The 16,704-nt window shown below is 39.9% G+C and overlaps 2 protein-coding genes across 6 annotated transcripts in view; one reads left to right on the top strand and one right to left on the bottom strand.

The window, feature by feature from the left end:
* The window catches only part of HTR4 (5-hydroxytryptamine receptor 4), a 192,092-nt gene extending 186,535 nt beyond the window's left edge, over positions 1-5,557 (top strand). For both annotated transcript variants that reach the window (XM_028849828.2, XM_078004496.1), the window contains exon 7: positions 2,742-5,557. In XM_028849828.2, the coding sequence (XP_028705661.1) occupies positions 2,742-2,829 (88 nt within the window). In that variant the 3' untranslated portion in view covers positions 2,830-5,557. The remainder of the gene's footprint in view (positions 1-2,741) is intronic.
* A 5,907-nt stretch (positions 5,558-11,464) lies between these two features.
* Positions 11,465-16,704, bottom strand: part of FBXO38 (F-box protein 38) — a 58,711-nt gene continuing 53,471 nt past the window's right edge. For all 4 annotated transcript variants that reach the window (XM_015141202.3, XM_015141205.3, XM_001104379.4 and 1 more), the window contains 5 exons: positions 15,454-15,620; positions 14,166-14,311; positions 13,389-13,492; positions 12,672-12,785; positions 11,465-12,057 (listed from right to left, as the gene is read on the bottom strand). In XM_015141202.3, coding sequence (XP_014996688.1) covers positions 11,879-12,057; positions 12,672-12,785; positions 13,389-13,492; positions 14,166-14,311; positions 15,454-15,620 — 710 coding nt within the window. In that variant the 3' untranslated portion in view covers positions 11,465-11,878. The remainder of the gene's footprint in view (positions 12,058-12,671; positions 12,786-13,388; positions 13,493-14,165; positions 14,312-15,453; positions 15,621-16,704) is intronic.

Raw genomic sequence — 16,704 nt, 5'->3', positions numbered from 1 at the left:
AAGGGAAATAACCACACATGACAGGGTCTGAGAAATGGTGTGAAGGCTAAACCTTTTGCAGAATTAAGTACAACAGAAATTGGCTACTGGTATTTCTATTTCTATATCCAGTGTCTGACCGTTCCTCACCATCTTTACGGCTACCTCCTGGACCAAGTCACTGTCTTCTCTCACCTGGATTATTGCTGTAAATTCCTAATTGGGTCACACCCTACCTCCATCCCATATACTCACAATAGAGCATCCAGAGGGAGTCTGCTGAGAGGCCATTCAGACCATGTCGGTGGTCTGCTCAGACCCCTCACGTGTAGTAAAAGCCAGAGCCTTACAGGGATTTTCAAGCCCACCCCCGCTCCCGTGGTCCTGGCTGCCTTGCTGATGTCAACTCTGTTTCATTCCTCCCCTTACTCTTTCTGCCTCAACCTGCTGCATCCTTGAGGTTCTTCAGATGTGCCAGGCAGGATCGAACCTCAGGACATTTGCATCTGCTGTTCCCTCTACCGAGAATGTTATTTTCCCAGATAGGCACATGCCTCAATTTCTCACTATATCTCACAGGGCTCAGTCAGGAGACAGAAACAGCCTAGGTATTTAAACACCATTTTAACATAAAATGTTGTTAACTAGGCATGTAGTCATTAACTACTGAAAGAATGCTCTAAAGTATTATGGAGTTAGCAACTGCAGGAAGCAACTACTAGCTCTGGGGATGAGGACATAGATAAAATAATCACAAAAACTTAGACACTTAGAGTAGGGACCCTACTGAGCAGAAACTTAGACCTCTGAGAAAGAGGGATGGTCCAGATGAACCTGATGTCTCTGAGGGACTGCTGTCAGCCTGGTTCTGCAAGAGATAGAAAGACTAACCTGGACTCAGCTGCCGCTCCAGGAAAGCACTGACTCTGCTGGGGCAAAGAAGCATTCCAGGAATGATGTTTACAGGAACCACAGCAGACAGAAAGCTCACAGGAGTGAGCCCCTTTCCTTCCTCCAGCTTCCTCTGCCCTGTGACACCCTGTGTTCATGGAGCTGGACAAGAGGCCAGCCAACAAAGCAGACATTTGGTTTGCAGAATGGCAAAGCCAAGTATGCAAGGCGTGGTTTGGAGACTGAGTGTCTAGCTGGGACTCTAGCTTCCCTAAGGTCTTGCATATCTCACTGGGACCTTTTCTGGCCACCCTAGTTAATGATAGCTGATCTGGCCCTTTCTATCTCCTTTCCCATTTTATTCTTAACACTGACCTATCTGGCTAGTAGTAGCAGATGCTTTGGTTCTGTATGTCACATCCACTTGGCTCAGCTCTCTCTCAACAGCAGCTGTGGTGGATGGTTCTGAGAAAGCTCAGATTCAAGCTCTTCACTGAGGCCCTGTTCTTCAATTAACACCTGCTTCTAGCCAGCTAAAGGGACTAGTTATTCTAGATTAGGGTTTCTCAGTCCTGGCACTGTTGACATTTTGGGCCAGATACTTCTTTGTTGTGGGAGGCTGTGCTATGTATTGTACAACATTGATCGGCATCCCCGGTCCCTACCCGCTAGGTGCCAGCAGCACTACCTCTTCAGTGACAAACAAAAATGCTTCCAAAATGGCCCCTGGGGAAGAACCACTTTTCTAGACTTGTACCTAGTCCATGAGCTATGTGATAACCAGTTAAGCACATGGGTATTGGCATGAGCTAGAGTGGGTTTGATTGGATGTATCTTCATGTATGACCTATATTCCCGTGGGCATCACTAAACTTGACTATGCGTCATTTTGCTCACCTGTAAAATGAAAATGATACTATCTCATAGGGCTATTAGGGGTATTAAATAAAGTAATTTATGGAGAGGGCTTAGTACAAACCAACTGGTCAATACAAATCAATAATAAATTATTGTAATTCAAAGCAAAGCATCAATATAAATCATGAGAAGCAACCACCAAGTTGTTTTGTCAACATATGATGCCAAATAGCTGACCAGTATTTGTTTGTTTGTCCACCTGAAAGTGCTTGACACTGGCTTCAGAGAAATGAGTGGCGATCATGCTTCTAAAATCTGTAGAAATTTCATAGGAATGGCTGCCAGATGCTGGAATCTGGGTAACTGATGCTGAGACTCGCCTGCAATTGAGATGCATTTAAAGGCAATTAAGATATTGAGTGCTATTGTGTGACACTGCAGAAAAATAATAAACACTTGTCAAGTAGTAAATTTCACCGTGATGCTTAGAGTCAACTTGCTATTTGATTCATCTAATTGATTTACTGTTCCAAATGGCACCAAAAGGAATCAAAGTAACAAATAGAGTTACATTGTATTTCAGGCTCTGAGTGGTTTATTCAACTCAGTCAGCAGTCAGAACCCCAAAACTATCTCCTAGATAGGACGTAAGCATATTGAGGTATAGCCTGAGGAGGTACATAGGGTTCATTCTGATGAGTGACACAAGAACCCCAGGCTTTGTTGGCAGTAAGAAATCTGGGTTCTTGTACCAGCTCCGCCACTTACCCCGTGTGCACTCCTAGGCCTGTCGTTTCCTCCAGGACTGTTTCTCCACTTTTAATATGAGCAATCTGGGTGCAGTTCGTTTGGTTTTCTATCTCTATGAAGTATCACCCCACCCCCACTCCCACTTCACCATATCCTCGGAAGTATGCAAAGAAAGGAAGTCAAGAGTAGAAGGAGTGCTCTTGACTATGGTGCAGTTGAAGTATGCCTGTTGAATTCTCATGCCTTCTTTCCTTCCTTTCTAGGTACACCGTTCTGCACAGTGGACATCATCAGGAACTCGAGAAACTGCCCATACACAATGACCCAGAATCCCTGGAATCATGCTTCTGACTGAGGACATGGCTCACAACTTAGCCATTCATTCCCATTCATGTTTGCATGAACAGGTCACCCTGGCATCACTCCTGATCCTCATCACCACCAGTGAGGCACAAGGCAGTAGGGGCTGAGAGCCCAGGGGAGGTATATGGAGGACAGTGTTGGGCGGGGGGGACCTGAGGCCAGACCATTGAGGATCTCAGAGTTGTCAAGGAACTTCAGGCATCGTCAGATTCAGTCTCCCATGCAAAGCAGGAATAGCATCTTCTATTGCATCCCTGAAAGCTGGTCAATCTCTGCTTATACACCTCCAGGGACAGAAGCTCACTACCTCCTAATTCGGGCCCTTTTATTTTGGAGAAGCTCTAATTATTAGGAATTTATTTCCTTTCTTGGAACACAAACCTGTTGCTGCTCCAACTTCCATGCAGTTAGCCCCCACTTACCCCTGAGAGCCCTTAAATACTGGAAGAGAGTAATCTGTCACCTTGCCTGTCAGTCTTTTTTATAAACTGAACATTTCCAATTTCCTCTCCGTTGTGGCCATCTTCTTCTGGACATGCTTTGGTGGGTGAATTAATCATGGTTCTTCTGATAAAGTTAGATTGATATCAATGCCAAGATGTCTATCTAGAAGCATTGACATAGTGACAAGTGAAGTGTCAAGATTTTTGGCTTATAGCCATGAATATTTTCCTTCTTCTCCTCCTTGGGAATAGGTTTTGGAGACTCCACTTAGGTTTTGGCTTCAGAGCCATTACTAAAAGGCATCTTTGCAGCTTTTCTGACGTGCGTGTGTGCATGCACACATGTGTGTAAGTTTAAAGTTGACATTTTCTTATTGGCATATTGATGTTGAGGTCATTAGGAATTCATTTCATTTCTATGGCAATGGGAAAGGGATCTTACTTCTTTCCTGAGAATGTTGATTGAGGATGACCTTATAACCCAGAGTCTGGGAGGGAAACTGACTTTTTTTCACCCTTTATCAGCATCTCATCCTCTCGAAATACCTATGCAGATGCTTCTCTTTCTCAGTCAAAGCAATCACCATCTTCCTTCATCTTGAGGTAAATTATATACGCAGTTTGAGGATGTGAGGGCAATTTTTTAAAGAGGCCTTTCTTTTGGCTGCTCAGTTGATTTTTTAAAACCCTATTGAAAGGATTTATTACTGGTCCTCCCTTAGTGAGACAAAGGTAACAGGGCATGTGGGTGACGTTGAGGTTCATATGTAACACGCTTCTGATTGAGGACATGCCAGGAGTTTAACAGCAAGATAAAGATGTGCCAGGAGTTTAAACCTCACAAGTTCTCTTTGCCCTTCTACTTGGTCTATTGATCCTTCTTCTTCCTAACTGATGTCAGATGCCACAATTGCCTCCTTAACCCTTATTTCTTCCATGAAGGTAGAAACCCATTTACCAGCCCTCTCTCTTCTTTCTGTGACCAGGTATGGTGAGAAGGGATGGTCAGACACCACAGAGGAGACTAGGGTGATCACCCTTCTAGTTTTAACATTCAAGTCCCTCAACCTAGGAAACTCCACTGTCCTGGGCAAACTAAGGAATGTTGGTCACCACACTGCTGGGACCTCCCTGTGTTGATGATTAATACCCATCCCTCCTCAGAATGGATTTCTTTCTTCTCTTTTTCATGGAAAAGGCAAAGATTAGTGAATTTGGAAGTCCACAGTTCTCCTTTCTGAAAATGGTCTCTCTTCTCCTCAACAACAAAGCATTTCTTAGGGAAGGACTGAAACAGGGATAATAAGAATCAGATAATAGTGCTTTGAGGCAGCTGGTAAACTTTTGTTTAATGCCACCAATGTTGACAGGATCTACTACTTAATACATACATGCATACACATATACATAACTACAGTAGGATTTCTTCCTTATGAAATGCTTCTCTTCCCAGGAGCTTAGTAAGTATATCTGCTTACGTAAAATATTATTTCTCAGTGGCAGGTCTTCCATATTAAATGGGAACTTGGATTCAATAGAGACACAAAGATTATAACATAGGGAGGAAAATGAGATCTTGCTATATCATGGGACTCTTCTTAACTCTCTAGATGTGCTTCTGTGGGCCAGCTCATGATTGGTGTCTGTAGAGGTCACAGGCACCCTGGACCAGGGAAAAGACAGCAATTGCAAGAATAGTACTCCTTGTCATTGTCAAGAAACTGGTCTCCTTTGCAGAGGAGAGCCTCACAAGATTGCTTTGTTACCACTTTGGACTAAGGCTGGGATGCTGTGAGTGATTCATCAAATGCCAACATTGGTGATTTACAGAACAGGGCCAGACTTGTTCCATGTGAGCAGTTGCTAGCCTTGCCTAGGAATCCTGGTAATTTAGCATGTGTATGAAAGACTCAGAAGGAGAAGACTTAGAGCTTGTCCAAGGAAGGAGGAGACCTATACCTTGCCCTCTTCTCTAAGAAGGCCACCCTCTTCCAGGAAAACTGCTGTGTCAAGAAGAGAAACATCTGGGGAAGAGGATGATGTGCTGCAGACATGTCTGCCAGATTGGCCTTGACAATCACTGGGGTTGATAAATGCTACAATCAGAGTGTCCCATGTCTGGGAGAAAGGAATTTCACTGTGCATGCTCTCCACTTGACTCTCCAGGCTGCAAGACTCTTCAGCTCTGAAACTAGAGAGAGATGTACCATTCTAGCCTTCACCATTAACAGCTAGAAAGCAAAAGAAATAAAAACCAACTTCTTCAACTGGTACCCAAGTATGTGCTTGTAAAAAAACCTTTTCCTTCTGAGACTCCACCTTCTTGTCTCGCCAACATTTCCACTTCATGCTGCTAACTTGCTCAGTCCTGATGCAAATTGCCACCTAGCTGGGAGTGCGGGGTGGGCATGGGGTGGATGAGGGAGGGGACCTAGGGAGGGACTGGGGAGTGGATATAACTACATTGCCTTTAATATTTTCTTCAAGCAAGAACAAAAATAATGTCTTCTTGGTGCTGTGCTGTCTACCCATTTATCTCTTTGGTATTGGATCTCTCTTTGGTGAGAGAACATTGTCACTCCTCTCTTTTTGTCTCTTCACTTTGCTGTGGTAAAAATTCTGTAACACCTAGTCTTGGAAGGAAAAAAAGACTAGTGCATTTACCTCTTCTGGCCAAAATTTGTAATCTCTTTTCCATCTAATTTAGAAAACTGAGGCTGAATATTCGGTTTGAATTCAAACAATTCAGGAATGGATTTGAAGTCCTAAGTATGAACAATGTGTTGCCTTGGGCCTTACCCAACGCTTAACTTTACTTGTCTCATCAACAAAATAGAGACAATTTCTGAGTTTGTAAGATTGTTGTGAGTGCTCCAACATGGGTCATCCAAGGGCCACTGTTAGGATTTTTACCAAATATGTGTTCTGTCTGTTCTGTTACCTACTTAATATCTTTATTTGAGTCCATTCAAGTTTTCACTTACCTAAATTTATTTTTGAAGGGAACATTATAACAGTACTCAAAATAGAAAACAAGGGTATTGCGTTTTAACTAGATGCCAGCGATCAGAGTGCGTCCTCTGTTTCTGTGTTTAAAAGGGAGACAAGTGAGTGTTGGACAGTTGTTAGAAATGCCCTACCTCTTGCATGGGGCTCTTTCAGTTAACTGGGAGGGTCAAAAGAGAATTTACAAAAGGGGAGCTTCCAAACTTTACTAGTTATTGTGATTTAGCTACAAGCTGCATTCCACACTTTTGGAAACATGGAGAGAAAGGATAAGAAACTGCATATATTTTTAACTACTGTTATAGTGGATTCAGATTAGGTTTCTCCTTCTTTACCTTTCCTTTCAGCTTGCCCCAGATCTATATCTTTGCTAATAAAAAAATAATAAAATAGCAATAAGAGAAACTGACATTTAATGAGCTTTTTTTCTGCTAGGCATTGTGGTAAGTGCTTTATATGAATTATTTCATTTAATCCTTAGGAAATCCTTTCAAGATTAGTATGAAAATTACCCCCACTTTACAGGTGAGCAAAGCTCAGCTGAGACATCTGGTGACTAGCCCAAGGGAGCAGACCTGGGAAGTGTGGATTTGAAATGCAAACCCAGGCAGTCTTATTCGAAATAAGGCCCACAGTCCTAAGCATGTGCAACTGTGTTCATTATGGGGATATATGTATTCCATCTTCACCTAGACACGGCTAGGAGAGAGCAATGAACAATGTTGCTTAAGAATTTTCCTCCCCACATCAGCCTGGGACCCGAAAAGGAACTCTGGACATGCCTATTCCAGTCTGAACTCTGCCACTCACTTGCTTTCTTGTTTTCCTTTGCTCTTGCATCCACTCCCTGAGCCTCAACTTCCATCTTTAAACCATGGAAGATTCTGGTAAATGATTGATCAGCAGGAAAGGCCCTTCTGCAATGATCTTTTATAGTCTGTCTAGTATTCAGCAACCTGGGATTACTGAGTAACCAGCAATAGACTGTGAGAATGAGATATGTGAGTCAAAGAAAGCATTGGTCCTTTATATTCCAGGCCATCAGGGAGGCTGCTTATAGTAGGAGTGGCCCCTGCAGAAGGCGGTTTGCCTTCCCCACATTTCTTGGTTGGAACCTGGAACACTATTTGGATATGCTCCCACTGGTCTCAGTAAGCATCAGTCTACCATTGCAAGCTTTGTGCAGTTTCTCTGCACTTTTATAAGATCTCTAAGCCTCTCATAACAACATATAAAGAGGGATTGTTGACTTCATTTTACAGAAGAGAAAAGACTTTGTCAGGAAAGTGATTTGTCCAAGAACAACAGCTGACATCAGGCTGAAGTCAAGACTGAAAACATTCAGATTTCTCAGTTCTAACAAAGTGCTTCCTTCTTAAGTTTATCTTATTTCTAAATATATAAATTATACATTTTTAGACTATATAAATTATAGGTTACACAAATGATGTATTTATGCAATCCATTTCCACTGTAAAAATTTCTTGTTATGTATCAATAGATACAACAAAATACCCCTTGACTCCAACTCAATCCTACTCCCATCTCCAGAAGTAAATGCTCTTTTCACTTGGCTTATGTAATTCAAGAACATTTTCTATGCATTTACATATGTATAAATGTACATATAAAACATATGGCTTTGTTTCTTATATGTAAATAAAATGATGTTGATATATAATAATCTGCTACTTGCCTTTTCAACGGTGTACTCTAAACATCATTTCACATTAACACATATAATTTTTTTAGCTGCTGCATATGTATTTCATGCTATAGACATTGTATGGATTCCAGTGTTTCTTTTGCATTCTACTTGCCTCCCATGTGTAAATGGGGCATTTCCTGCATCAGAAAATCAGCCTGTTTTTCTGGGACTATGCTAATCATAGTTGGAGTGGTTTCAGTTTAAGTGGCAGCAGTAAGTTGACTTGGCAGTTTCCCTATTAGGGCAGGCCCACCCTTATATGGGCCTCCTCTCATTATGAAGGACCAGGGAACTGCCCAAGTTGCACAGGCTTTGGACTCATCCCGCAGGACGTCATCCTTTGACGGCATCCTGCTCCCATCAATTCCTAGATGTGTGCTTTTGAGCAAGTTATGTAACCTCCTAAAACCTAGTTTTCTCACCAGTAAAGTAGGAACATATTGATCATACATTTGAAGTGTTATTGCAGGAGGTATGGAAAGCACTTAGTAATAATCACTTTTAAAAATGCTAGCTTTCATGCTGTCATGATTTCCTCTTTCTCAACAGCCTTACCAGTTGTTTCCTACCATCCTGGAATATGGTATGAGGAACAGGTTATGGAAAGACAAGTCCAGAAAAACCCCCACAGCACCCACCCCACCCCCCTGCAAACAAACAAACAAAAAAACGAAACTTGGCTGGGCACAGTGGCTCACGCCTGTAATCCCATCCCTTTGAGAGGCCGAGTGGGTGGATCACCTGAGGTCAGGAGTTTGAGACCAGCCTGGCCAACATGATGAAACCCCGTCTCTACTAAATATACAAAAATTAGCCTGGCATGGTGGCGGGTGCCTATAATCCCAGCTACTCGAAAGGCTGAGGCAGGAGAATCGCTTGAACCAGGAGGCGGAGGTTGCAGTGAGCTGAGATCGTGCCACTGCACTCCAGCCTAGGCGACACCCAAACTTCTTTTCATAATAAATTATATTGGAAGCAACACTACCTCCACTGGCATCACACTGTCCAGTTTACTGGCAGCTCCTATTGGAAACTAACCACTGCCCTATGGGGTGGGTGGTTATATTATTAGTTGTTACCATTTGACAGAAGAGAAAACTGAGGCTCAAGGGTAGGGGTTCCAACCATCTCCAGCTCTCCCATCAGTTGTTTGAGGAAGTCAGAACTCAGGTCTTTAGATTCTACATATGAAGTCCCTGTAAGAATTGTGGTACCAGCTATTGTTTAGGGAGACTGTTAGACCTACACACCTGGCAATGAGACACAATTCTCTCACTGCTATTAAGTCATATATCATCCATGTAGTATTTTTAGAGCCTTTAAAAAGTGTGCCAGGCACAGAACTGCACCAACAGCTGGTGATATAATTAAATGAATGAATAGGATATCTCAGGTTTCTACGGCAGGTGTGGCCAAACCATGGCCTGGGGGCCAAATCTGGTCTGTGAGCCTTCAGGATGGTGTTTTACTTTAGTAAATGGCTGGGGAAAGAGTTATAAGAGTAGTATTTTGTGACATGTGAAAATTATGTGAAATTGAAATTTGTGTCCATAAAGTTTTATTGTAATACAGCCATGCCCATTCGTTTATATCATCTATGACTTTCACAATAGTCGTGCAGTTGCCACAGAGAATGTGGCCCATTGAGCCTAAAATATTTACTATCTGGTCCTAGATAGAGTTTGCTGACCCTTGCTGTGGAGTGATCACTCTCCAGCCCTTCGTATTATATATCTATTCACCGACTGACTATTGTAGTTGGCATCTTCCAGATTTTTTTTTGGTTGTTCCAGTCTTAGCCTCTTTTGAATTACTGTAGCGCTGCCAGCTGTACTTCCACTGATCTAACAGTTTAGGTTAGGTTAGACAAAGACACGACTAAGCCAAAAATTACAAAGCAGTGGCCTCTTGTGGCTAATGTTAGCATTATTTAGATAATTTGGTTAACAGGTTACAGTGAAAACCTAGATTATCTTCGCTCAGGGTTGGGAATCCCAGATTATTTTGAAATATCTAGGATATTCTGTAATTTGTTTCCTGACTCTTACCACAGTTGTAATCTGTATAGTGAAACATACTTGTCTAATTATAAGTTAGCTGAGTTAAAAATAGTGTAATAAGGAGACAATAGAATGAAGTACCTAATTGAATCACTCTTCCTAATGTAATGAGAATTTTTAGAGCCTGGGGAAAAAAGAGAACTTGAAGGGTAGACACTGATTAACGTGGAATATTTGAGTGTTAGAAAAACTTGCTGGCATCCTTGTATTTCTGTCATGAAAAACAGAGGTAGCCTAGCTGGAACGAGAAATTGGGATTATTGTCCTACCTAGCCTAAAAACAGGTCCTAAACGTGGGTGAGCAATTTTTCCCCTTGGCTTCCAATTAAGACCTTCTAAATGAAGGGGCTGAACAATTCTCAAAGAAACTTTACACCTTAGACCATAATTTCATGTCTATTTAGAGAAAATTTATAAAAATTTTCCACAGGCCTTCAGTTTCAGTAATTTGCTGAGGTCACTTGGCTGGCAAGTCACAAAGCCATGACTCAAATATAGGTGTTTAAGCTTTTGCTGACAACCCTTGCTTGACACTATAATACTATGTATATCATTGCCTTATCAGGGCAATTAATTCCTCACCTTGAAAGGGGAGAAAGACCACCTCCTGATGACCAGAATTTTGGAAAATTCTGCTGTTCCCAGTATTGTCTTAAAGAGCTCTGCCTGTAATCCTAGTACTTTGGGAGGCCGAGGCAGGCGGATAACCTGAGGTCAGGAGTTCCAGACCAGCCTGGCCAACACGGTGAAACCCTGCCTTTACTAAAAATACCAAAAATTAGCTAGGCATAGTGGCGGGCGCCTATAATCCCAGCTACTCAGGAGGCTGAGAGAGGAGCATCACTTGAACCCGGGAGGCAGTTGCAGTGAGCCGAGATCATGCCATTGTACTCCAGCCTGGGCAACAAGAGTGAAACTCCATCTCAAAAAAAAAAAAAAAAAAACCAAACCAAAACAAACGAACAAAAAAAGTTCTGTGAGTTGAACATCTTGTAGCTAAAAACTTTCAGAGATCAGAAATTGGATTACACTGGAATCTTACTTAGATACAACTCTATATATACACTGCTTTTCTGAGCAGTATTTGCTACTCTTCTTTAAAAAGAGGGATTCAGGTCCAAGGCAAGAGAAAAGTTTTTAATAAACTTTTATTTTATATTTAAGATAAAGCATATACACAATTCAATGTGGAAATAAATTACTAGAAATACTTTGGAAACTTTTCCATTTCCCTCTCAAACTCACTTTTTTTTAAGCTCATAAGTCTTTTTACTTGATTTTAAGAAACATGGCAACTATAATACTAAGAAAGAACTACAGCTTTGTACAGAAACATATATAGCCTTGTCTGACTATAAGGTTTAGTTGGTGTTTTAGTAACAACAAAAAAGCACACAAGACACAAACACTCTTCAACAGGTTTACTCAAACAGCTTCGCTCAAGAAGAAAAAGGCACAGATTTAAAGGGATGACAATAATCATTAAGAATGAAGTAAATGGAGACTCAGTCAAAAAATGATACTTTATGAATTAAGTCAAGAAAAACAAAAGTCTTTCAAATTATCTGTCTTCATTAAAATGAATTTTTAAATTAAATTGTATAAACATATGATATAAAGTTGGTACTTTAGGAAGCGTCTTTGTATATTTTTTATGTACAAATCTTTGTATACAATTTCGATGTTCCTTATACATTCCCTATATAGCAAACTGAGCCAGGACCTCCCAACTGCATGCCTCAAGTCTCTGTGGAGCACTCTGGCAGCTGGATGGTCCTACTTGCTTTCTGACAAAATAGCTGGAAAGGAGGAGGGACCAATTAAATGTAGTCATCTTCAACTGGCTCTCCATTGACATCACAATAGTGGATAAAAATTGCCACTACTCGCTGAAATACACCCTTCTTCATCTGACGCATCTCTGAAATTTCCTCTCCTATTGTTTCCATACAGATGTCTGCAGACAGCTGTCCTTTCCTTCTAGGAGCATAGATAGTGCCTTTGAAATTAGAAATAAAAGGAGAGATACATATGATAATCAGAATCATTTGGAAAATCACTGATAAGCTGGTCCATAGGATATTCCCATATACTGCACTACAATGTAACTGATGTATGAATAGCTCAAGGAATGGGTCACCACCAGTTTGTTCTTATGTTTGATGCCTAAGACAGCGAACATGCTTAAAGTCTCAAGGTAAAAATACTATACCAAACGTAAGTCAGACATGTGTACATGTAGTTCATAAAACCCATTTCCTTATAAAGTATTTTCTTAAAACTTTGGTTAACAATAAATATTCAAGTATGCTACCACTTAGAGAAACTACATTCAAAAATTTCTCCCCAAATTTCTACACCTAAATTATAAGTTTCCACACAGGAAAATCTGTCCAAGGAAATCCTTTCTACCAGCCTTTATATATCCCTAGTAAGTCTACTGAACATCTATTGTACAAATAAAGAACTGTTTTGAAGTGAGTAAATAAAAAACATTTATATGGGAAACCATTTAACACTGCACTACTCCTAACTCACAAAAAGATATTAAGTATGTAACACAGTAGGCTATACTTAAACTAGAGATTAGATGTCAAATCAGGTCATAATTACTTTCTTCATCATCTTCAAAGTCGTATCGAGCGAAGCTGTTGGGCTCTGCTGCTCGTAATGACCTCAGCCAAGGGAAGTCAGAAATCATGGAATATGGAGCTCCATCCACAACACCTAAAAGAAGACAAATGTAACATTGCTAACTGGCGTGGAAGTGCTGATAGAGCCAAATTCTGCAGTATTTTGTAAGCAGAATGTAAAATATAAAATAAAGAGAGTGAGTCAGGTGTCCTCAAATCATTTCCAGCTATCAAACTACAGTAATTTGTAATTTTTGTTTATGTTTTATGTTTCACCACTGGTTCTGATTGTCCTAGAAATAGTAAAGACTCATACAGGCAAAGCAATATTCATCTGGCTCCCACTTCTTGCAGGTATTAAAATCATCCATGTTTTGAAGAACTGTAAGACTCCCATTCATATCTTCCCTAAGGCATGTCCAGTCATCTAGTTAATAGCTATTTAACTTTTCCTTTTTTAAAAAAGTATAATTCTCTACATTTGGGTTACTGCTTGCTGTAAGCCCAAACCAGTTTGACTAATTGATTGATGGATCATTCATTCATTCGTGAATGAGAAAGGGCCATGTTTTGTTTCCCAGGCTGGTCTTGAACTCTTGGGCTCAAGGGATCATCCCACCTTAGCCTCCTGAGTCGCTGGGATTACAGGGGCAAGCTACTGCACAGGCTATTTAACTTTCTAAATATTTGTAAATACCTTCTAAAGTATAGATTTCTCTCCCCCAGGGGTACTTGGGGTATTTCTTTAAGTCTTCTTCACTTCGAGTGGCTTCAGGGAAGAATTCATATTTAATGAGCTCTCTGGAGGCAACAGGAAAAATTAAGTAAAAATTACAAAACTGGAAATAATTAGAGTGTCGGGTAGGAAGGAACCATCAACACTGTTTCAGACACAGATTCTACCAAACATCTTAAACAAAGTATTAAATACCTAACAGAAGTAGGATACAATCAAACTAGAGAATCCAAGTGTAGTCAGGTCAAAACTACTTTCTTCACTATCTTCAAAATCATATCAGGGAAAGAAAGTCACTTTCTAAGCACATGTCTTCTACACAAAAGGTGCTGAATGCAACATTAATATAACAAATATACAAAAGTCAAATTTTCTGATGATATAAAATATCAGTCTTAAGATCTTCTTCAAATTGATCTCTTTTTTCATGCCCCAAGGCTAAATAATGTTACAAGTACATGTACAATTTTTTCTTGTAATTTTTATCTGAGTTTTAAAGATCATAAATATATACATATGCTTTTTAGTTTTAAGTCCTCGTTTCCCTCAGTTTCTCACTTATGTTAACTTTTAAGTCCTCGTTTCCCTCAGTTTCTCACTTATGTTAACTTCAGGATAAGCTTGTCTGAAAAGCTTAGATGGAATCATTTAAAATAAAGAAAAATTGGGATTTGCTTCTGGGAGTCCCTGCTATGAGAAATGACTAAAAAGGCCTTTAGGGGCCACAGAGTTACTTACTGATTGATGTTTGCTATAGTGTCCATCCAGCTGCGAATGCGCACCTTATTCCGGACATTGGGAGGGTTGCTGAATTCATGGATAATACAGATGTGATAGGGGTAGGGACCACTAAACAGCTTCTGCTCCAAAGTTAGCGTGTCCACCTGCGGAAGACATCATAAAGAGACACCTTCAACAAAGAGAATGCCTTAGAAATCTCTCTGCTAGAGCTTCAACAATCTTTCCACGGACCTTCCGTTTTGAAATCTCTGGTTGATTTGAAAATCAAATAGTCACATACAGACCTGAAAACAGTTTGTCATGCTGGGAATAATTTTGCAAACTCTTCTGTCTAGGGAACTTGGCAATTTATATCTCACTGTTATATTTAAATGCTTAGTAAACCAGAGAATCCTGATTGAGATAAATGATGTCAGTAAACTCAGAATCTACTTCTGGGTATGTCCTTTATTAAGTACTGACTGCATTATAGAACTGTGAATGTGTAGTAACATATACCCTATTGAAATGGGACTGCTGCCCAGTCTTTAAGAGAGAATGCATTCTCTTGTCTTCTAGGAGCCTTTGATAACATTGCTGTTTTCTCATGGCATACCCCTCTCCCATCTCTAGTTATGAAATCTCACTCTGCCATCTCAGTGGCATATATGTTTATCTCCCTTTTGGGAAGGCAAACTCCTTGAGGGAAGGATCATGTGTTGTGTATTTTTTCGCACCCGGCATATTGTAAGTTTTGAGACACTTGACAATATGATGAACTGACTCTTTTGAGGCCAGGCTTACACACTGATTACAAAGGGGCATTTAAAACTTCCTTTAAACCCTCTTTTGGCATTAAGCACAGAACCTTATATACAATATACTCTTAATAATGATAATGACACTAATAGTAGTTATATGATGGCTTACTATATACTAGCACCTGTTTTAGAGTTTCACATATATTAAATATCACAATAATCCTTGGTATACCATTATTATTCTAATTTTACAGATGAAGAAACTAAGACATAGAAGTCAAATAATCTGCTACAGGTCAGACAGCCAGAAATTTAATCAGGCAGTCTGAACCAGAGACTGTGTTCTTAACCACAAGTAACTTTTAATAAGTATAAAAACCTGTTGAATAACAACTCCCTGCATCACATATAACTTGTAAAAACTAAAATATCATTACTGTAGGTTGGAAGTGAACGAATGCCAAATCCAAAAGGCTAAAGACTAAAAAAAAAAAAAAAAAAAAATCACAATATGTGTATCATCGGAAAGGAGCAAAGCTCGTTACCTGCTGCATTGGGCGTAGGTATATGATGCGGTTTCTCTCGGGTGGCATTCTTAGTATCTGGTCTAGTACCTGATCCATGTTCAGTTTCTTGCACTGTGCGTAGTCAAATCGGTTTACAATTGGTGCATTTTCTACTTTTAAATGTTTTAGTACCCTGCACCTGGTAGCTACAAAATGAAAACAATGGTAAGCTCTATACATATCATCTTTGGAGAGATGGCCTAATTTTTGTTAGCACAAAATACTGCAGTAACAAACATCTTTAACACAGGTCAAATAATATCATAGAGTACAAATGGCAGTTAACAAAAAAATTTGAAAATGTGGTTCTGTTTACTTCAAAAGAAGGTAGAAGGGGTGCATTAAAGTGCCTTTATCTAAGATTTTTACTGTTAAGAAAACCAAGCCCTAGAAAATGACTTGCCCAGACAGAAACTGTTTAGGAAATATTTATTTAAAAAATGAATAACTATTATACATTTTTATAGTTAACAATCAGACCTGAAATAATTCACCTATATTACCTTACATTCACTCTCAGGAATGAGCAGAGTTGGATTTTAATTCCTGTCACAAATGTAAAAGCAGAACCTTGAAAAAAAAGACCCAGAAACACATTTGGGTATTTTGGTCTAAAGCTATTCAGTCCAATACAGTAGCCATGTGGTTAGTGGTTACCATCATACTGAACAGTGTACACACAGAACATTAAAGTTCTACTGAAATGCTGGTCTAAAACATGATTAGTTTTTCTGTTTGATATATAAAACACGAAGTCAGAAAAAAGTAATTTTGATATAATAAACACATTTAACTGAACTAGTATACCAACTTCAGAAAAATATTTCCTTCTCTTTTTTTTAATCTCAAATTTCAACCTGGTCCAATTTTCATTGCAGACTGCAACCAGGTCCAACTTGAGAGAGAAGATCAAATGGAAAAGATTATAAAACCACAGGCTGATTTGCCTGATCTTTTTAACATTTCACAGACATCTTCTGTAACATCTTTGACCCAAATGTCATCATCGTCTTGCGCAATCTAGCGTAACTAACTTGACATTTAAACACTGAGCGAGACTCCTGCCTCTCACATTCATTTTCTCCTTCTGTGACATGGTGGAAAGGAGGGGAATTGGTGTTGAGGACAGCAACAGAGGAAAGGAAAGCGCTAGATGACAGTAAGGATCCAATGGTTGCTAGCTATAAAATCAGACATGGCTAAGGTCAGTTCTAATCTCATTTAATCATC

This window comes from Macaca mulatta, chromosome 6, assembly GCF_049350105.2.
Source record: "Macaca mulatta isolate MMU2019108-1 chromosome 6, T2T-MMU8v2.0, whole genome shotgun sequence".
NCBI classification, from domain to species: domain Eukaryota; kingdom Metazoa; phylum Chordata; class Mammalia; order Primates; family Cercopithecidae; genus Macaca; species Macaca mulatta.
Note: the sequence above shows the minus strand (reverse complement) of the source record. Positions and strands in the feature narration are given on the sequence as shown.